Raw genomic sequence first — 22,498 nt, forward strand, 5'->3', positions numbered from 1 at the left:
ACACCACACCAGCGAATAAATTATTTAATTATAGCAATAGCGATGAATGGTAGGCTAGGTTCCAGGAAAAGAAAGAAGTTTTCAATAATATATTTCGATAAACGGAAAGCTAGTTTTGTGTTGTATCATGCAATTGATACTGCTCGCGACGTATACCAAATAAATATAAAAAATAAGTTTGTTAACAATGCTCTCTGCCAAATGAATATTATGGAAAGCTTCAATTGGTGTGTTAATAATTAATTTATGTGTCTTATGATTATTAATAGGATCTGACAGTTTTTAACTTTATTTTTATATTTTTAATATTGAATGCCATACTCGAATATAGGAAGGATTTTTCTACCATTAGTAATATCCCAGTAATTAATCGGCTTGTGTTTAAAATTATTGATGTAAAACGTTTGTTATGTTGATATATTTTTTCTTCCCGAAAAGTTTCCGTTAGATGGCGTTCAATAGAGACAAATGGTCTGAAATATAACAACTTTCTTATTAATTCATATTCTGAACAAATTCGTGCTTATTATTAATTCTGTTATCTATAATAATGGATTTATGGTAGTGTTGCTTGCATGTATGTACTAGGACTAATTCATTATTATGGACACAATGTACTGCCAAGTGCATGCTAGAATTAATTCAAAATTATTAATATAATGCATCTACAAGTGTATTCTGGGACTAATTTGATTTCTACAATATACGTGCATGTCTTCGTGCCATAAAGCCAGGATTACATAGTTGATTTAAGAAGCGGTTTCTCATCTCATATTACCTTGGCCAACACAAAACCTTGAGCGATAGAAATCCAATGAAGCATCTATGAATAAATTAGAACACCAGTTAAAGTTAATGATATCGATTATGGTTCTAATTCCTTCTTTCAAGAAAGAACAGGGCTGGAGAAATATTATACTATCTAGTGTAGAGAAATGATGGATGATCCTCCCATTAAGCAAAACTATGGAACGCCATCGTTTTGTTGATGATTACTGCTAATGCTAGTACGTTAATAAGAGGTCATTACGTCAAGGAAACACGTCACTCGCACCATATATCCCTGAATTACCTGGGAAGTTCTTGATTTTAAATATTCTGTTCGGCTGAACTCTTAAACCTTCATAAATTCAAGAAAGAAGCTCAATAGTTTAGCAGATAGTAAATAATATGATGATCCTTAGTCAAAAAAGAGCCGTAAAAGCGACAAGAAAATCTTTTGTCGGATGGTACATCCTGAAGTTTTGATTCAGGAAATGTAATTGTTGATAAAATGATTAACATAAGAGCAGTATGTCGAAAATTCCGACGCAGAAATTGCTGAAATAATGAGAATCTGTTAACAATAATATAGAGGTGGCATTTAGTTTTGTTTTGTTTTTTTAAAAAAGACGGCTTAGATTCTTTTTTTTTTTTTTTTTGTAATCTCAGAGTCTTCTTAGCTCACTTGGTTTTGACGAGAAGAAATGCGTTCAGTCACACTGTGATACATTCAAGTATCACAGCTAATATTTAACAAAACGGTAGATATTTCGCCCGTAAGTGTGTACACGAAAAGTCTTGGGAATATTATTAGAAACAGGCGATAAAATTTCAAAAGAAAGCGCACAAAACCGTAGGCAATAAGGAGTATTATGAATACTTTATACATGAAAAAATTCGTGCATAAAGTACTAATTTTTCCCTCAAATAATACATTGACCTCTTAATTTTCTATGAAAGCATAAGTTCCAAAAACGTAAACGATATATATATATATATTGTTAATAAGGTACAAAAAATCCTTAGCCAACCCATGGTACATATACGTACTATAGGTTTCGTGAGTTTTTTGTCACATAAAAAAAAAAAAAAAACTGTTAAAAATTCCTAAATTCAACTTTAATTTTATTTGTCTATAAAAACATGATGGATCTTTAATATCCTCATTGTATGTATTTCTAGTTTCCTGTTAGCGGAGGAGGAAATTGTCATAGGAACACCATCGTAAAGGTTGGCACTGAGATCATAAGTATTTCACCAAACTTCTGCCCACAGATTCGATATTGCCATATACTGGCATACATCGCAGTACGGATCGCATGGATTAATATTTGTGAATAGTGCCTGTTTGTATTCAAATCCGGAGTCTGGTGACCGAAGAAGTCGAAAGAATTTCCAATACATTTGTTCTGTGGTTAGTTGAAGTACCATCTGCCAAAAAAACCTTCTTGGTGTTTTCCATGCAAAATAGTATTACTCTGACACCCCGCCCCTGCACAAAGTCCAGCATAGCTAATTATCCCAAAAGGGTAGGAAATATTCAAAAACGTATTTAACCCTACTGCTATATGATTTTTAATAGTAGAAAAGCAACCCTCCCTTTCCTCGGGTGGAAAATAGAAAAGCCTTTACGCGTCTCGCGTTTCCTATTGCTCCAAAATAAATTTATTAAAGGCCTCTATAAGCATCGTTTCCTGCGCGTCCAGGAAACGATGATAGCGTGAAGAGAATGAGCTATCCTATTATTTTCCTAAAATAATCAACAATTCAGCTTTTTTTTTTTTTTTTTTGGCAAGATAGGTGAAGCAAGAATTCTTTTCATATTCCCCGTTATCTGTAGAAGAAAATGTATGGATGCGGTAATATAGATCTATAAGCTCTGATCATGGTAGGAGAGTAACAGCAATAACCTAGCCTTAGTTAAAACGTCATTGGTTACAGCATTGTCATCCATTACCCTCCCTGGGTACCCATTTTAGTCGTCTCGTACGACATGCATGGGCTACAGTGGGGCTTGTATGTAAGTAAAGCGCTCTCTAAAAATTAAGACGACCCTCCCGGACCACTCTCTACGAGTGGCCGAAAGACCGTCCAACTCAGCGTTTGGTTCCACTCAGGGACGCGCCCAACCAACCACTGAGCAGAACCGCTCATATTCCAGGGAAAAACATCCACCGACAAAACCCCTCACGGGCCACTCCGGATAACACCCTCCCCCAGAGATTCAAAATGCTCTCTCGGGGCAAAACCCCCGGAATCTAAGCCCCCTCACCGGGAGCAAAATTTCAGAAGAAATCTACGAGAGCGAAACTCTGTGTCCCATTTTAGTCGCCTTTTACGACATGCATGGGCTGCAGTGAGGATATTTTTATCCCGGCCACCACACGGGGGAACAGTTCAGCTTTTTATTTTTTTTGGCTAGATGGGCGAAGCAAGAATGCTTTTCATATTCCACGTTATCCGTGAGGACAATGTAAGGAGAGGGTGTTATTGAGCTATGAGCTCTGATCATGGCAGAAGGGTAACAACAATAGCCGAGCCTCAGTTAGAACTTCATTGGATACAGCATTACCCTCCCTGGGTACCAATTTTAGTCGCCTCGTACGACGTGCATGGGCTGCAGTGGAGCTATTCTTATCCCGGCCACCACACTAGGACAATTCAGCTTATGTGTTACAACAATCTTTAATAGACTGGAGAATTATAAAAAAAAAAAGTGTGTTTAACTCATTACATATGTTTTGAGTGACTGTTTAAGAGAAGAGTGGTTTATTATTAAATTTGATAATATAATTTAATTACATTTTTATTTAAAATGTAATAATAAATTTATAAATTTCTCTAGTCAATTTGCATTTAAACTTGCTCGATTAAGATAATTAATCTCATCCATTTCGAAAGTAGACTGAGATTTCGTGTGTATTATTGGATATTTGTCTTTCGGAGTCCCACAGTTCAAATAAAGTACTGCCAACTGATCAATGAGAAAATTAGTGTTCTCGAGGGAACCACGCAGCAACTTTTTGTAATTAGTCAACTTTTCCTATAAGAACTTCTACTAAACAGTTACTATACACTTGAATGTCAAGGATTAATTACCTGACACGTTACACCTTTGCTCGTCGCTTCCATCCATACAGTCGTATCGACCATCACAGAGAGAAAAGCTGCGAATACACTGCCCGCTGTCACAAGTGTATTCTCCATAATAGCATGACCTAAAAGCTGAAATGTAAACCTATAATTTTTCACTCTATTTTTAAAAATCAAGTGTGTTTCATAATACTACATAGTGATTATTAAAAAAATATAAAAATAAACTTAACTTTTTCTTTATACATAATTTATATTTTCATTTATGCTAATATGAATTTAAGTTAATATGAATAGCTCAATAGTGAAGATACTTGTCATTAATCTTTCCACTGAGTGAATGATTAAAATAAAAATATCATTTCTGACACATTCTTAAACGCTTCCTGTATTTTATTTACTTACTTTTATTTATTTTAGTTATTTATTAAAAATTAAAATGTCTCGTGATAGTTTTCTTGTAATAACAACTAGAACGGAAAATAACAAATGTTTAAAGAAAATTATATATATTTTTAAAAATTTAAACATAATTTTCTTATTATGAAATAATAAAAATTATTATTTTTATCAGCCTGATTGGAGGTGATAGTTTTCCCATTCGCCAGTATGACGTGGGATTAGATTCCACTCGGGAAGGTGGATGTTTGTGGGTATATTTAGGTGGTTGACGAATTTCATTTATCCCTTTGAACCACTGACCTGGTTAGTAGAGACCTCCGGTGGCTTGAAAAACGTTTGAGCGATAGATTTACAACCTGTCATAGATGGGACTCGCTTTATAAAGGAAAACGAACCAAACATTGAAAGAAAAAGTACCGAAAAAAAGTATAAATAGATAAATAATATAATTATAACAATATTTACAAATTCTAAGAAAAAAAAATACACTCGCGTATTGTTTGTTATTTCGAGTACAGTAATCAAAACTTGATTTTCCTTAAAACTGATAAAGGAATGTATTCTACAAATATAAATATTCATTTATAATCTAGAAGATATTTTTCTACAGGCAATAAATAAGCATATTTCTTCAACAGACAATTTGTTTCGAATGATTTTAAGATACATTGTAGGAAAATTATGCATGTTATATTTACCAAACGTTAATTCCTAACATTATTGCGTTGTACTTGCAATTTAGCTGTAAACTGTATCTAAATTGCGGAATGGATAATCTTGATATATGTTTATCTCAAATATTCACGCTCCAAGAGATCACTTTAACGCTTTGGTTTATCGATTTCTTGGGTTTAAATGTTTCTCAAGCGCATTACCAGATTATTTACACTGAGAAATTGAATTTGATGTTTTCCAAATTGTCCGCACATCATGTGTGTGTGTGTGTGTGGAGAGGGGGGGGGGGGAGAGAAAGAGATCTGATAACTGGAATTACGGTTTGTTCTACCGGTGCTTGCAGTCCATCATTGATAACTTCCGTTTGGTTAGCTAGAGATTACTGCAGCATCTGTTAAAGTTGTTTTAGTGGAAATGTTCATGAAATAACTTTAAAGATTATGTCCCAGTGTAATGCTGATTGTTAATATTTCATAAACAGCAAAATATTAATTGAAAACTTATATACATCAATACAAGATCTATACAATTTTTATGTATATGCTTTAAACATATACATAAAACATTTAAAAAATGGACACCTTGCAGAAGTTGTCTATATTCCATAGTATATACATTATCCTATAGAATATAGCTCTCTTTATTATACAGGATACAGCAGAATACTAGAAATTCTTTTATGTTAAGTATATATAACAATATAAAGTGAATATAACTTACTAGACATCAGAAGCCGTTCGTTCATTAAATAATTATATTATAGCTTTCTGAAATTCTCCCCCCCCCCTCAAAAAAAAAAAAAAAAAATTGCATAAATTATGCCAGACTAAAATACAGTGCATTACTCCGAAACAAAAACATTGTTTTAAAAATATTTATGTGTCATAAATTACGTAATCATCATTAAGTGAAACGGTTTTTTGAAGGAATATTTACTGATACATAAGCCATCAATAATCATAGCAATTAAATGGAGCAGACAATAATAATATTCAGCATGAAACTAGTCTCATGCAAAACCTATGACCAATATTCAGAGAATACTGTTAATATATATAAACAGCAAAATGAAGTATTTCTTAGATAAATTTTCAATATCATAAATGTACACTAAGAATAGGTGTAGGAAAGATAAGAAAGATTTAAAAATGAAAATGCTTAGGTTCATAAGGCATCAATATTGAATTATAAAATTTTATATTTAATTTATTTTATTTTATAAAAAAGTTTTCACTTTATTAATATTTTCTATAGTTTGTATTAAATGTGTCGCCTACTGCGAAGATACAAACCAATGGAGGATATGACCATTACTTTTGCTTTTCATTTTATTTTGAAATCCATTGGAATGAAGATAAAATAATTATATGACATTTGTTTGCGTAAGAAGAATGAATAGTATTCGTTTAATATAACAAGAAGTATTGAAAAAATAATTAATATAATATAATATAATTAAAATAAAGAATTATACTTACTGCAGCCATTTTCATCTGAGTTATCGCCACAGTCATTCCGAAAATCACAGACAGTGTCACTTGGAACACAGTAATGGTTATCGCACTTAGTGTGGGTCTGGGGACATAAATACGCTTCTGCAGGGATATAAATATAAAAGAAATAGATATCCAGTGATCTAGATATGTTATTGAACTAATATACTTTAATAATATGTAATTGGTTTAATTTTATACTTTAAATTATGAAATAAACTATTTTAATTTTACGCAATTCATCCTATACATCTTTGTTTTAATATAATTAATTCTAGTACATTATTAATCTTTTTACAAAAAGTTTATATTAAAGCTAGTAACGTATAATGGAAAATGAAGATGAGGCTCATCATTACAACACCATCATCATCATGACATTTTTAGAAAACTGCAAGCAGCTTATAAGTAATGGTAAAGATAAATTATAAACTTTGATTATTAGACCAAACTCTCAACTATTTTGGAGTCTTACAAAAAATAAAAATCTCATCTTGTACAAATTTCTTAGCTAAATGCATTTTAGTTATTTTTAAATGACATTTCGATAAACCATTTCTCCTTTTTAACCAAAATATGTAATTTTTTTTTGTAAAATTTGTATTTATTTATTTATTTTAAGACCTGGCTCTGTAACCAACGGAAGACACACACACAGCTTTGACCGAATATAGGTAACGTTTGGAACGTTGCATTGAGACATGGGAAGTCCATTAGAATTCTGTCGCTGGTGTGAAGTGTGTCCGCGCTTGCATCGCTACATTCAATTCCCCAACCAGACATAGTTTACTTGTGAAACTCTATATATAGGTTTAGAGGATTACCATCCACACGGAACAATATTAAAGTATAAACATCACGCAGTGTTGTCTGAATGCGCAATATCCTGATCGATCGATCGGCTTTGTCTGTTTACTGATTTGGCTATCGGAACTGAATATGCTAGATTTTTTAGGTGAAAACTTTGAAACCCAAGATAGCACAAGAAAGGGTATTATTCAGTTACTACATAGTCGAATCCTATTGAGTGGAAAGAATTGGGTTTGAATTCAATCTACAAAGCAAAGAACATTTATAAGACCTTTTCAACTGAAGGTGAGTTAGTTGCTTCTTTCGAGTTACCAGCATCCATTTTGTAACTTTATTAACCTGTAATATAATGGAATATATTTTTATAATAAATAATTAAATTTGTTGAAGTCAAGTTACGTTTCAAATATTCAGAGCTTTTGTACGTCGAGAATCGGACCCGTGTTTACTGTATATGACATATCTTAAAACCTAAATATACAGACTTTGTCCATCATTCAGAGAACTAAAGCTTATAGATATTATGTTCAGTTCCGGAAGTTTTTTTATGATGTTTATCTGGAAAAATAACGAATGTCTATGTCTCTGATCGTAAAATTGGATTACATCATCAGTGGCTTATCATGGCTAAAACTGCTAGCAGAAATGTTTCTTTGCGTCATACGATGCGTGTCGAACAGTCTAGACAGCCGTATGTATTTTTATGAATACTAGCGAAAGCATAAGTGATGCACGAGCTTGGGATTTTTTATGGTTTCCCTACAAACTAATTTTGTTGTGGAAATCTAGTAAAGTTGTTCGTTTACTAATTTTCTGAAGAAGTCTTTGTTGTTTACGATCGTGGTAACCTGACGTTTGTCTACTTTATGATAATGTTTTTGTTAGGTTTCAACTATATAACGTCTATAGATTTCAGCCGTTACAGTTAATAAGAATATTTGCTTTTATTTTTTCATATTTGCCTAAGATTTATAGTTTTGTTTGGACTTCAATAAGGAAGTCTTGGACGAGAATGAAGAGCAAGATGAAGAAATTTCATGTCCTCAATTAGCATATTGGTTTTTAAGTTATCGATTGCTGATTTATCGATTTAATTATATTATCCTGAGTAGTTATCATAAACAGCCACATAACATTTTCAATTTGAAATCCCGTGTTTGTTGTTCTACCAGAATTTAACACTGGGAAACATTACAACTAAATGGAGAAGATAAAGAAACATTTAAAAAATATTAACTCACGATGACATAATAAGCAGTGATGAAGGTAAAGGGACTGCAATACTTCGAGTCAGGTGGATTTAGTTAGTTTCATTGTTACATGCTGTATGTGTACAGGAAAGCTGTAAACAAATCATACAAATAGACTTCTTTATATTTTTCTCTCAAGGTTCTATTATGTTTCTTCAAGTTTAATTTTTTACTTCACTTTTAATTCTTCAGAGTGCAAAAAGTTAATCTAAGACTGAATAAATTTCTAAACACAAAAATAGGAACCATTTTTGCAGAGAATTACTAATTATATAAAAGTTCTCTGAATGCTGGAACTAAGTCGCGGACATCATAATAGTTCATCGCAAAAATAACAGAAATATCGACAATGTAAAACAGAATTGTTAACAACAATGATCAGCCTGCATTCTATGCAAATAGTTAAATAGAATAGAAATCTTAATATTTATTTCGGGGTCCATGAACATTTCGCTACTTGTTATGCTATACAGTATCTCTTAGGTGTCTTCTTCTATTCTTATGCTAGAGTTGTACATCTTAGGTATCTTATGATATTATTCGCCTTTGCTTTCGACAGAGTTAATCAGAAATTCTCTTGTTGATTCACTTCCACTTGGTTTTACTGAAGTAAGGAGACTGGACGGAAACAGGGGACAGATTCTTATGACAAGCATTGTAGTGTTTGTATTATGCTCCTCGTATGTAAGTCTGTCACTTGCCTATAGGTAGTCAGGTGTTATTGAAAGATTATGTTTTTTACTCATTGTTAGGAAGATACGTTAGATGTCCAGTACAGTTGCCTTGACAACCCATCACCAGAAAGTGTTCTCATATATTTCCTCTGTTTTTATCGTTGGAGATGTATAACAGCACGTCGTTTAAAGGTGCTAAAGAGACACAGTCTTAAAAGGAAGGAATATCCCTTCGTCTGTGCTCTTTTTTCTCTCTCTCTCTCTCGTTTGATATCTTTTTTTTTTTAATTTTAATGGAATTTAGGATTAAATGGATTGGATATTCAATAATACATTATACTCTATGAACATTTTCCAATAGATTTAATTTATTCTTTATTTGTTTTATTATATTATATTATATTTAATTTCTTTTCAAGTAAGATAGTGGAAGACGCATCGTTTTTTTTTCTGTTGTTGTTAATGTAAGGAACTCTGTTGAGTTCGTTTTTTCTATTGTTTTCCATTTGAATTGTTATTTCGAACGAAACGGATGGTGAAGGGATACGAAATGCATACTTTATGAGGTATTCATTAAACTCACCACAATTTTCTTCGTCTGAACCGTCAGGACAGTCCACTTCTCTATCACATCGATGGATCTGATCAATACAAGTGCCATTACACTGGAACTCATGAGGAAGGCAACCTATAAACATGGATAAAGAATTTATAAATTATATCATTCTTCATATCGATGGAATTCAATCAGAAGTATAAAACAAAGAAAGAGTATATCATTCTTCACAACACTTCTTATAACAATAAGACTGAACTTTGTTTTACATTATAGATCTGAAAGTGTTTTTAGAAATGTCTTCAAATAAATAAATGTAAAGCTGTAGAGCTCAGCCATACATTTTATTATTTGTTGGGAATTCATAAATCACCTTGGTGATTTATGAATGCTTTCAGATATTTCGATATTTTTGTCGAGAAACATCAACAAGAGAATAAGTAGAGATACGATCAATGATTAATTAAATATTTTCTTCCACACAGCTATCTCCGCTGATAATTATCAGCACTGTCCGAGCGGGACGGCTTTTTAATATACACATATACAGATACAAGTTGAATTTTTCTCATTAATAAGTTCTGTGTTTGTTGGATAGCGATGCATGGTGTTGCTCATATACACGTGATTATTGCAGCAATACCATACTCTTGTGTTCCTCTAACAGTAACTTCGTTTCTCATAGGATTATTCAAAACAATTTATAATTTTATGTTATCCAATAAAATTTAACTGTTTATGCGGGCAGGAACGTGCTTAAACGAAAATGTGTGTATTACAAGAAACGTACGTCCTAAACTTTACTATACCGCTTATAATGGTTTATTAAACGCCTTATAATGTACATTTTGTGAAGAGTATTGAAATCAATGCAGATACAATCGTCAGATGCTATAATTTTCGAAAGAAATAAAAAATTGTAATAAAACTCACTGCATATGTTACATTTCTTGAGATTTGTATTGCTTAAAGGGATGTGAATACCACATACCAGTGCTTACAACAATTGCCAGAAGAAAGTATTGAAAATAAACTGTTTATGCAAAGCAGTCTTGTGAGATTGCTATATATATATATACACTCTGTCTAGTAACTCTGAATCACTATAAAAGTGGCTAACGAACCTGTTCTGGCTAACATTTGAATCGACTCGAATTTTCTGAAAATTGAAATCTGAAAATTTATTTGAAATTTTATTTCACTGATTAGAAAACTCACTAACTTTAATGGAACGGACTAGATAGTTTTTAACAGAAGTATAAATTATAAATACTAGCATGTGTTTTAGCATGTATGGAGTTTCGTATGTTATTTCCAATTGAAAGTTTCGTTAAAAAATGTGACGGACAAACATTATATTCATTTGGAACAAAACTGGAAGCGTATGCACTACTCTTAAACTGTATCATTTTGATTATTTATCAAAAAATTCAAAATTCACTAACGCATCTAGAGATTGATTCGCAGTCGATTTTTACCCTTAGTCATTAAGAACAGTTGACTTCAGAACCGTCGATCATTTGTAAGACCTTGGAGTAAGAGGAAGAGTACGTAAAAGCACCGCCATTTCTTGATCCTAAACCCTAAAATTCATATCATTGATTGACATTTTGTCAATCAATAATATTACAGAATTATAAACCGGAGTTTCCTAGAAAAAAAACCTACATGCATGCACGAAAGATGGAATAACTCGGGAACCGCTGAGGAGATATTTACATAAAGTTTCTCTAATCAGCGACTAGAATCGAACATACAGTATAACGACCTTTCTTTTAGTGGTCTAGCATTGTGGAACAAGAAACGTTTCCACAAGCTACGTGCTTTTTTTGCTGATTATTTATTTATTTTCATGCAGTATAAATAGCAAAGGATGCAGTCATCTTTTACAAGGTATTGACTTCTCAATAACGCAAGACACCTAAAGCCTTGAAATCGATGCGAAGGATTCTGCCGATTCTACTCTCCGTAACGTGCAAACTTTGTACTAACAGCAACAGTGACATCTGGTTAACCTAACAATTATTATCACACACCTCTACATAAATTATTAAAAATGATTACATTGTTATCTTTATATATTGATACATTATCTGTGTGGTCCTTCATTGGATCGTTTTTAACGTATGATCGAATAACCCATAGTCTAGTTGACAGTGCTATAGCAGAGAAGTTATTTAAAACATCGGTAAGACAAAAGTCAATAAAACGAAAAAGAAGTTCATTTTTGTTAGAGACTTAAACTGGAGAGTTGAAATGCGTCCATATTCATTTAAATGGTGGAAAAACTGGAGCGACTACGAAATTAGTATGAACTGTAAAAGTACTGGATTTTTGCAACTGTTACCCTTACAGTAGGCAAACCGCTCGGTTGACGGTTTGCCTACTGTAATATAATCTCTTTAAAAATTCTAGATTTCGTTTAACACATAACAATCACCCTGATTCGCTTCGTGTATGTTTGTTTCTTCGTTTGCTCGCATGGATAAGGCTGATATGCACTTGAATAACAACCTTGCTTAATTGGTAATAACGAATCTGAATACAAAATCCGATACTTTGATCCAAATTGTTTTCGTAACGTTAACTGCAACGAAAATTCTCCTTTAAGAATCCGTTGAAAAAAATAAATCAACGACAGTTCGCAATTATTTTTCATAAATTTACAGCAAATCAGTTTCTTGGTACTCCTGTCAGTAATACTTTTTTTGTATTGTTTTACTCCTGCACAATAGGCAATTCTCAGTTTACTATAACCTGTGACCCAAGCCTCATTAGCACAACAATAGAAAAAAGACAAGAAAGAAATATAGACTTGAAAAGCGAAAATAAAAGCTTATGCAATTATAAATTAATTTTTATACTTGAGAAATATGGAAGAATTGTGTTTAGGTTTAAGATCATTGTATTAGCTATAGATTAGCTGTAGACAAAAATAAAACAAAATACATTAATTGTTTTTCTTTATTATCATCAAGATAATAAAGCCTTTAATTGAGCATGCGCAGAAAATTTTCTTTTGTATTTCAACTGTCGGTTTAAATAAATGTAGTATAACTCTTAAATGAAGCACTAAAATTTCATGATCTTTTAAAAATAGGATTCAAAATTAATTTTTTAAAAAATCGTTGATTAATATTATTCTTTTACATGCTATTAAAAGTAATATTTAGTAATATATATAGTAATATATATCAATAAAAGTAATTAGTTAAGAGAAAGTGAGATTTCAAATCAATCATTTGTTAAAAATGTCTGCATTTCTTAATTTAATTCTAATAAAATAATAAGAAAATAAATAATACATTAAAATTAAAACGAAAATGCTTTGTTTGGAAATATAGTAAAATATTTCAAACTAGAATTATTCTAATTCTAGTTTGAACTTTTTTTTCTCCCCGTGTGGTTGCCGGGATAAGAATAGCACCAACGCAAATCCAAGCATGTCGTAAGAGGCGACTAATTGGACGCTGAGATTCGAGAGTTTGAGTTCGCTCTCTTAAGGTTTTTGCCTTAAGGGAGCAATTTGAGTCTCCGGGGAAAGTGTTCTCCTGCACGGCCCGCTGAGGGGCTTTGTCGGTGAATTATTTTTTTCGGAATTTGAGCGGTTCTGCTCGGTGGTGGTGTGTGGGTGGAAGGCCATCACGGAGTGGAGCCAACGCTGAGATGGACGGTCTTTCGGCCACTATTGAGTGGTCTAGGGATCGTCTTAATTTTTAGAGATTGGCTTTATTTATGTATCACCAATGTAGCTAATGCATGTCGTACGAGGCGACTAAAATTGGTACCCTTGGAGGGTAATGGATGGCAATGCTGTAGCCAGTGAAGTTCTAACTGAGGCTCGGCTATTGCTGTTACCCTCCTGCCATGATCAGAGCTTTAATAGCTCAATACCACCTTATTCCTACACTGTCCTCTACAGATAACGGGGAAGATGAAAAGCATATTGCTTCGCCCCTTTAAGCCAGTCCTTATAAGGACTATAAGGAATAAGACCATGTATCAGTAAATTAAGCAATCAGTGAGCATGATCATTTGATATTTGATACGGTTGTGGATTTTCTTCTAGGTAGAACGTGTTAATCAAATATGAGAAACTTTGGTTTTGTAGTGTAGCAGCTAGATTAACTAGCAGAGACGTGTTTAAAGTCATTAAATTGCGGATTATACTGTATTTAAGAACATCAGCAAAGGTAAGTGGACTTTAATTGCAACGAGGGCGATTCGTTAGGCCTAACAGCCGTTAGAATCGCCATTGTTAGCATATCTATTTCAGACCCATTTATTTGCGTTTATACGCAAATCGTCAATGATGAATGTGTTAGATTTGGACACCACAGATTCGATGGATGAAGAGCCAGCGCTTATACTTGTAAATAAACTTCAAAGGAAATTTAAGCTCAAATGGCCATCAAATATGATAGATCCTGATATCATTATAGACTCTCTAGATAAAGGACTGGCATTCAGCTTTTTAAAGAAACTCCTTAAGAAGTTCGAGCTTGAATGTCCCGGCTTCCTAAATCTTTACTCTTTATCCGAGACTGACGAAGATCAAATTGAAGACGCTACTCAAATGGAGGAAAAATTAAATCCAGTAATCTCTGACTCTACTCATTCAGATCAAGGAGAGAGGCACGCGCACAAAAAACGTAAAACTCTCGCCTCGGGGTCAGCAAACGAAAATGGCATGGATGAAGATGCCCCCAACACAGATTCCTCTGCCTCCACCAATGAAAAGGTGCTTCCAGTCATTCTTAGGGAAAAGCAGAGAGATGGACAGCCTTAAGAACCACCAGCATGGCCAACCTACAGATAAATTACTCCACTGCCAAGAACACAGAGGAGGGCATCAAAATTCAGCCCACTACAGTGACTGACTATAGAAATTTAACCAAGGAGTTGGATGTAAGAGGTATACAATACCATACCTTCACACTTACCTCGGAGAAAAATTTTAAAGTGGTACTCCGAGGAGTATCTGAAGACATTGAAACAGCTGAAATAGTTGCTGATCTCAGCATGCAAGATCCGCCTCCCATAAAGGTCAATAGAATGTACAGATCTAACAAGACCCCTATGCCTCTGGTATTGGTGGAAATACACAATATCTATAAAGATATTTATAACTTGAAGACAATCTGTGGGCTTAAGGTCTCACCGGAGCCACTAAGGAAGAGGGCCTCTTCTGGGCAGTGCCATAGATGCCAAAAATTTGGTCATGCCCAGAAGTTGAGCAAAGCTCAATACAGATGTTTAAAATGTGGTGACACCCACCCCACACATACCTGCTCCAAGCCCAAAACCACCCCGGTAAGTGCGCTAATTGTGGTGGCCCCCACCCTGCAAATTACAGAGGGTGCATTTGCCACCCAAAAAACAGGCAAACTGAGTTAATCAGTCAATCTACCTCCCTATCAGAAACGAGAGCCCCAGAAGCTCAAGTTCATCAGGCTCCTATTAGTTTGAACAAGAAGACAGGTGTTCACCCACCATCAACTGAGCCCCCCAAGAAAATAAATCTTCAACACCAAACAAGAACATATGCTAACGTGGCCCGCCCCCCAAAAACAATCTATGACCAGAATATGTCAAATCCACATTCAAATATAACAGCCATCATCACCTCATCACCTCTTCTCTTGTAAATATGTTACATGATTTCAGTAATGCAAATCCATCACTAAGCACTACAAAACGTTTCTTGCAGCAAACACAGTTCATTTTATCTGCACTCTCCAATGCATAGGAAAAAATTTACCCCAGATTCTCTAATGATTATTTCATGGAATGCCAACTGCCTTAAAAACAAATTACTGGAAGTGCAGGAATTCAATGACAGATATAATCCGGATATATTATTAATTAATGAAACTCACCTGAGACCTGCTGACAATCCTAAATTTAAAGGATATCAACTTTACAGGAATGATAGGCTGGATTACAGAGGTAGTGGCACAGCCATTCTCATCAAAAATCACATCAACCATCATGCTGTAGCTATTCCTGTAACCAGTAATCTCGAAGTCACAGGTATCAATGTCATCACAAACTCTGTCGGAAATATAAAAATCTATGCTGCTTATAACCCACCGTGAAAAACATTGGTGACCACAGATTTGTATACTATCCTCGGCGTTAGACTGCCGGTTATTATTGCAGGAGATTTTAACGCAAAACATCCGGCCTGGAGCAGTAGGTCTATAAATAGAAATGACCGCATCCTCTTTAACTACACAAGCTCAAATTGCGCAACTGTGGCTGGCCCCTCAGTGCCAACTCACCAGAGTCCTACTGGCTCATTCGACGTCTTGGATATAGTTGTCCTTCAGAATGTCAACCTACAGTACACCCTGGAATCATTGAATGAATTATCATCAGACCACAATCCTATTCTACTCCAACTGGGTTACCAGAGGGGACTTCCCCCTTCGCCTCACACCTTCATTCCCTGGGAAAAACTATCCAAAATGCTTCCAGACTACATTGATCCCATCCCTCATATTAATTCCAAGAAAGAAATTGATTCTGCATCAAATCAACACAGCCATAGCATCTATCACCTCAAATTCAACTTCTTTTAAGCCTAAACGACTACCAGATGACATGATGAACTTAATCAGGGGGGGAAAATAAAGCACGAAAAATATACCGCAAAACCAGAGCACCCCAAGAAAAAAAATATCTCAACAAAATGAACAGTGCAGTGAGAGATGCACTTAAAGTCCACAGAAACAAACTATGGGAAGACAAATTAGCCTCCATATCACCTGGTGATCAATCCGTTTGGAAGTTCCTGAGAAACATCAAAAACAAAAACAAATCTCTTCCTCCTCTCAAATCTGACCTGAACATTGTTTACACAGATGCAGAAAAAGCCGAAACTATAGCTAAAAATTTAGAAAAACAGTGTACCCCTTCATACAATAATCTAAATTTCAATCATATTTGCAAAGTCCACCACCACGTCAGACACGTGTTGAAATGGCCTGATACCCTGTACCAGCCAACTCACCCCTACTTCCCCAGCTGAAATTTATGACATTATAAAAATTTAAAGAATAAAAAAAGCTCCAGAGCATGACGGCATTTCCAACAAAGTTATTAAACTGCTACCCCGAAACGCCATCGTATATCTTACAACAATAATGAATGCTATGTTCATGTTTAAGTACTTCCCCTCTGCATGGAAGTTGGCAGACGTAGTTCCCATATACAAGCCTGGCAAGGATCCTCAGCAGCCTCAAAGTTATCGTCCCATAAGTCTGATTTCTAATTTGGGCAAAATAGCGAAAAAGCTATCCATTCCAGAATTGAACTTTCAGTAAAAAAATTAAACATCCTTCCTTCAGCACAGTTTGGTTTTCGCCAATTTCACAGTACCACCCAACAAATTCATAGACTAATCGAATTCCTTATCACAAGATACAATTGGCACCAATACACCGGAGCAGTTTTTCTTGACTTAGAAAAGGCGTTCGACAAATTATGGCACTTTGGACTCCTATACAAGTTGATTTTAGCTGGCATTCCATTAGATCTAGTCCAAAATATAAAGTCATTTCTTAGTGACAGACGAATGCAAGTCAAACTAAATGATATATTATCTACCCACCGACGCATCTTGGCAGGAGTGCCTCACGGGTCCCTACTAGCGCCGATACTTTTCACGATTTACATGGCGTACATTCCGCACAATCCAATGTCATCCATCATTGCCCTATACGCAGACGACACAGCTATACTAGCTAGATCTATTAAACCGCACCTTGTCACCAAGAAACCGCAAGAAAACCTGCAGAGATTAGAGCACTGGTTCTCGGAATGGAGATTGCAAGTAAACCGTCAGAAGAGTATCGCCATGCTCTTCACTAAAAACTCAATATCTCCCAAAGATGACATCTTCCTATTTAATATCAAGATTCCCTGGAAAGCAGAAGCCAAATATCTGGGTGTACTGCTGGACAGAAAACTAACCTTCAGATCACATATAAAAGCCTCATGTACAAAAGTATCAAGAGTCATTGCACAGCTTTACCCTCTTATCAATAGGAATAGCAAGCTGGATACCAAAATAAAACTGCTCCTTTATCAGTTGATGATTCGACCCATTATTACTTATGCCTCCCCAGCCTGGAGCCACACCTCAAGTACAAATATCCTCAAATTACAGAGAGTGCAAAACAAATGTCTCCGCCTGATCTTAAACGCAGCATGGTATATCAGAAACGTCCAACTCCACCGGGATACAAATATCCTCTACATCTGCTCTTTCCTGCAGTCTTCAGCAGTAAAGTTCTTCTCAGCATCCTCTTCACATCCAAATGAATTAGTGCAACAAGCAGTAAATTATGATGAAACAGACTTCTCCAAATATAGGAGACCCAAGGCCATCCTACTTCTAAATGAAGATCTTTAAATCGCACCTACTCAAGCAGAGCACTTAGTTCATAAACGTTTCCTCACACAGAAATCCTTATCAGATAGCAGGGATTATAAAAGCATTTTGCTTCACCCTTATAGTCAGCAACGTCTTGCCTCAATAAGACCATGAGGAAGGTGTGATTGAATGATCAGTCCTTTTTAGGACTTCCAAGGTAACGAATGGTAATGGATGGCAAGGCTGTAGCCAATGAAGTTCTAACTGAGGCTATTGCTAACTATTGCTATTGCTAAAAATTGGTGCTAATAATATGAATACGCTCTCTTAAGGTTTTTGCCTTAAGGGAGCAATTTCAATCTCCGGGGAAAGTGTTCTCCGGCCCGGCCCGGTGAGGGGTTTTGTTAGTGAATGTTTTTCTTCGGAATTTGAGTGGTTCTGCTCGGTGGTGGTAGGTGGAAGGCCATCACTGAGTGGAGCCACCGCTGAGATGGACGGTCTTTCGCCCACGATTGAGTGGCCTAGGGTTAGTCCGAATTTTTAGAGATGGCTTTACCTTTAGATAAGGACTTCCAAGATAATGAATGGCAATGCTGTAGCCAATGAAGTTTTAACTGAGGCTCGGATATTGCCGTTACCCATCCATGACTAGAGCGTTTAGCTCAATAACACTCCATCCACACAGATTTTCTTCATTCAGATGATGGAATAAAGAGTCAAGGACTCAGTCCATCTCTTAGTTCTTTTTAGAACTTTAAGAATATGACCATGAAGATATGATGGATGAAATTTGATCGACCATGAGATGCGGTGATTAATACCCTCGGAGGGTAATGGATGGCGATGCTGTAGCCAATGAAGTTCTAACTGAGGCTTGGCTATCGCTGTTACCCTCTTGCCATGATCAGAGCTTTAATAGCTCAATAACACCTTATCCCTACACTGTCCTCTACAGACAATGGGGAACTTGAAAAGTATTCTTGCTCCGCCCCTTTAAGCCAGTCCTTATAAGGCCTATAAGGAATAAGATCATATCAATCGATTGTGAGATGCGGTGATTAATACCCTTGGAGGGTAATGCACGGCAGTGCTGTAGCCAATGAAGTTCTAACTGAGGCCCGGCTATTGCTGTTATCCTCCTGCTATGATCAGAGCTTTAATCAATCGAAAATAATTGCAAATTAATATTTAGGTTACTTGCATGTGTGAGATAAAGGGAGGTGGAGATTCTTCTGTTTATATATATTGTAACTAATAACATACTATGAGTAAATTCTCGTATGTTGAGATCATCATCATCAAACCTGGGGTGTATTCTGTATAGATCAAACCGACAGAGCTAAATGGCTATGTTAAATTTATGACTAGTTTTTTATTGATACTTTTTTGTATGAATTTTCTTTTCTCTCTTTAAATCGGTTATTATTTTCTTACTTAAAATTTTATTCTACTTAGTTGAAATGTATTCTGAAATTTTGGATGAAAGAGCTAGCAAAAAAAAAAAAAAAAATGTAAATTCCAATTCTAATATTATCATTAATGATCTCTAAATATTTAAGAGCTACTAAATCCCAAAATTATACATCCAAAATGTCTTATAAATATACTTCAAATGGAAACCTGTTTATTCCATTGTTTTCTTTTGATTTTGTAAGGTCGCAAAATTTAAATAACAATAGTATGAAACGTCTGGTTTGTGAATGTCTAGAAGAACGTCGTTCTTTTACACGCATTTGTTAAGTACTAAATATTGTATTGATTAGCAGTGACTGTTCAATGATACGAAAACTCGCAATGCATCTCTATGTTAAGACATGATACTTGGTGATTTCGTTATTTTGATGCGTTGGCATCGATAAAGGTCGTGACTTAGTTTATCTTTCTTGTACTCTAAATGGCAATTCCATTTAGTATTTTTTTATTAATTTCATCTTCGACATCTAAGATCAAACTTGTGACTGACGCGAAAATCTCTTTAAGGTATTTTCTCCTATTATTATACTAAAGTCACTGTCTGCATTTCTTCCAAGATGGCATGCTCTTCATATTTGAAATACTTATTTATAATTTTGTTTTAATGTGCGAGATATTATACTTTTGGTGTGATATTTTCACTTCTTATTAACACAAAAACTGTTTCAAACTTTAATTTGGAAACATATGAGTTGGAATCCGATCTAAAACTCGAGAAACGTTTTAATGAATTTAAACAAAATGAACTGTTTGGGTTTTCTTTATGGCCAACAGCCGTAGAAGACCTTTTACCTATATTAGAGTCTAACATTTCCTTTCTTTTGGCACTGTTAAGCCCTAGATTGCTGTATTAACGCTTTTCAAGGCCGTCCTGACATATTTTTCTTGGTCTTCTTTTGCTTCTCTTTCCCTTTGATGTCTAGTTCTTTACTCTGTTTTTTTTTTTTTTTTGTGAATCTGTTACCTCCTGTATTCTTCCTATATGATTTTTTTTCTTCTTTCCGTTTTTGGATCCAATCATTTACTTAGTGAATTTTAAAATGTTTCTCTGATTTGTGAGTTCTAATTTTTGTTTAATATTGTTACATCTTCAAATTTTCTTAACGTGTTCATCTGAATAGGTTCATTAATTTTTCCGTAAATGTTTGCGATTTTTGTAGTTTTCTGTAAATATTTCTCTTTCATGCGTTAATTTGTAGATTATTTTTATTTTTTTCATTCTTTATGTTATTATTCTTCTTCCAGATGGAACTGTGGAGACACTCAGATATTCTACAACCTTTTATTGCTCATTCGTTTACTTCATTTTGTGTGATGCCATGGTTATTTCGTTCTGTTCGTGAATATTTTATCTTACTAACTTGCTTATTTATTTATTTTATAAATGACTTGCCAGTTTTCTCTGCTGTCATATATTACCTGCGAATGATGAGTCAATTTTTATCTTTAGCTCTGCAGCAGCTGCTAGAATATCAGTCTCTATAGCCAACATTCTTCCACCTACATTCTTATTTCTACATCAATAAAAAACGGATAAACCAGATAAGAGTATAGCACGCAAGTATCAGATAACTCAGCGTTCTCATTGCCTTAATAGCTTCCGCTGTAATAATTCCAAACAACAACATCTTTATAACAAAAGCTTTTTCAGTTGACCGGAAATCCAATTACAGTTGTCCCTGATAACTTCATTGCACTACTCTTTCTCATTTATCAAACTTTCCGCCAGGAAAAATAATAAAATTTGTAGAATATCTACAAATTTTATTTTTATTCTGATCTCCTAATCGTTCTTTGTTAGAATTCATTTCATTGTAAATTGCCAAAATCACTGCAATATCATTAGATGATGTTTAAACCCACTTAATCTCAAAGTCATACAACGAAAATGATTTGTTATACAGAAGATACTTTTTTCTCTTTCTTTCCTTCTTGCTTTATCTCTGAAAAGCCATTAAGTTTTCACAGACCAATTCTAAATCTGCCCAACACTGAATACCGTTCTAACATTTCGGATAATTATAAATTATCAGAAATTTAAGGCATTCAATGTAGAGAAAGGGGTAATTAGGTTGATTAATGACTCGACTGTCGCTACTACATTCACTTTTCTTTCACCTGAACGTTTAGTTTCTACTGCATGCATTTTCAACAAGTATTTATTGTTCGTCATTGTCGTCAGAATCAGTACTGATAGTTTTCTATTATCTTCTACATTTGTTAAGTCGGCAGTAACAACTACTTAACAGTTCAACTCCTAACTCAGCGAAAAAAAAATTCCCTCGTCTTTTATTCCCTCTACTGCTTATGACTTTTCTTAAAGAGAAAAATTTACAGGTTTTGAAATCGAATGTTAAAAAGGTTTTGTTTTTATCATTTCATCTTCTTTATTAACAAATATGGAACCATAACCACAACAAAGCATTGTTTATCGAAAAAGTGTAACAGAATGTCAACATAAGATGGTTGCTAATATCACCGGATACCATCATGAAATCCTCAGAACGGAGGTATTTACTAATTCTGTTGTTCTAAATGAATCTACGTATATTTCTGACTGTATGACTGCTCATTTTTATTCGCTATGACAGCAAATTACCAGTAGTATATGAAGAATTACTGGTCTGGCTTTGTCTCCTCTTAAGGAAAAATTCTTTTTGGAAGCGGCATTTTTATTACTTTTCGGGAGATGCGCCTGGAAGCAAAACAGCATTTGCATAATCGTATCAACATGTGTACCGACTGTACTCGACATCAAGGAAAATCGTAAAATTTTTCTTGATTTATACAGAGGAAACTGCTAAATTCGGATGTCCCAATTCTTCATCAACTCAGTTTAATGTCAAGTTTGCGATGTTCGTAATACATTAGACAGAGTTATTGTAAACCATGGCATACAAATACTTTCCGATATCATCTGCTATTTTTAC

At 34.5% G+C, this 22,498-nt stretch overlaps 1 protein-coding gene across 1 annotated transcript in view; it reads right to left on the bottom strand.

Moving 5' to 3' along the window:
* LOC150094841 (G protein-coupled receptor GRL101-like) overlaps positions 1 to 22,498 on the bottom strand; it is a 186,431-nt gene that overhangs the window by 114,953 nt on the left and 48,980 nt on the right. Inside the window, exons 3-5 of the mRNA XM_090411676.1 lie at positions 9,743 to 9,847; positions 6,411 to 6,527; positions 3,862 to 3,987 (exon numbers count right to left, since the gene is read on the bottom strand). Coding sequence (XP_090267802.1) covers positions 3,862 to 3,987; positions 6,411 to 6,527; positions 9,743 to 9,847 — 348 coding nt within the window. The remainder of the gene's footprint in view (positions 1 to 3,861; positions 3,988 to 6,410; positions 6,528 to 9,742; positions 9,848 to 22,498) is intronic.

Source organism: Typopeltis vanoorti, chromosome 21 (assembly GCF_054136105.1).
Source record: "Typopeltis vanoorti isolate ZY-2024b chromosome 21, IOZ_Tvanoo_1.0, whole genome shotgun sequence".
NCBI lineage: Eukaryota > Metazoa > Arthropoda > Arachnida > Uropygi > Thelyphonidae > Typopeltis > Typopeltis vanoorti.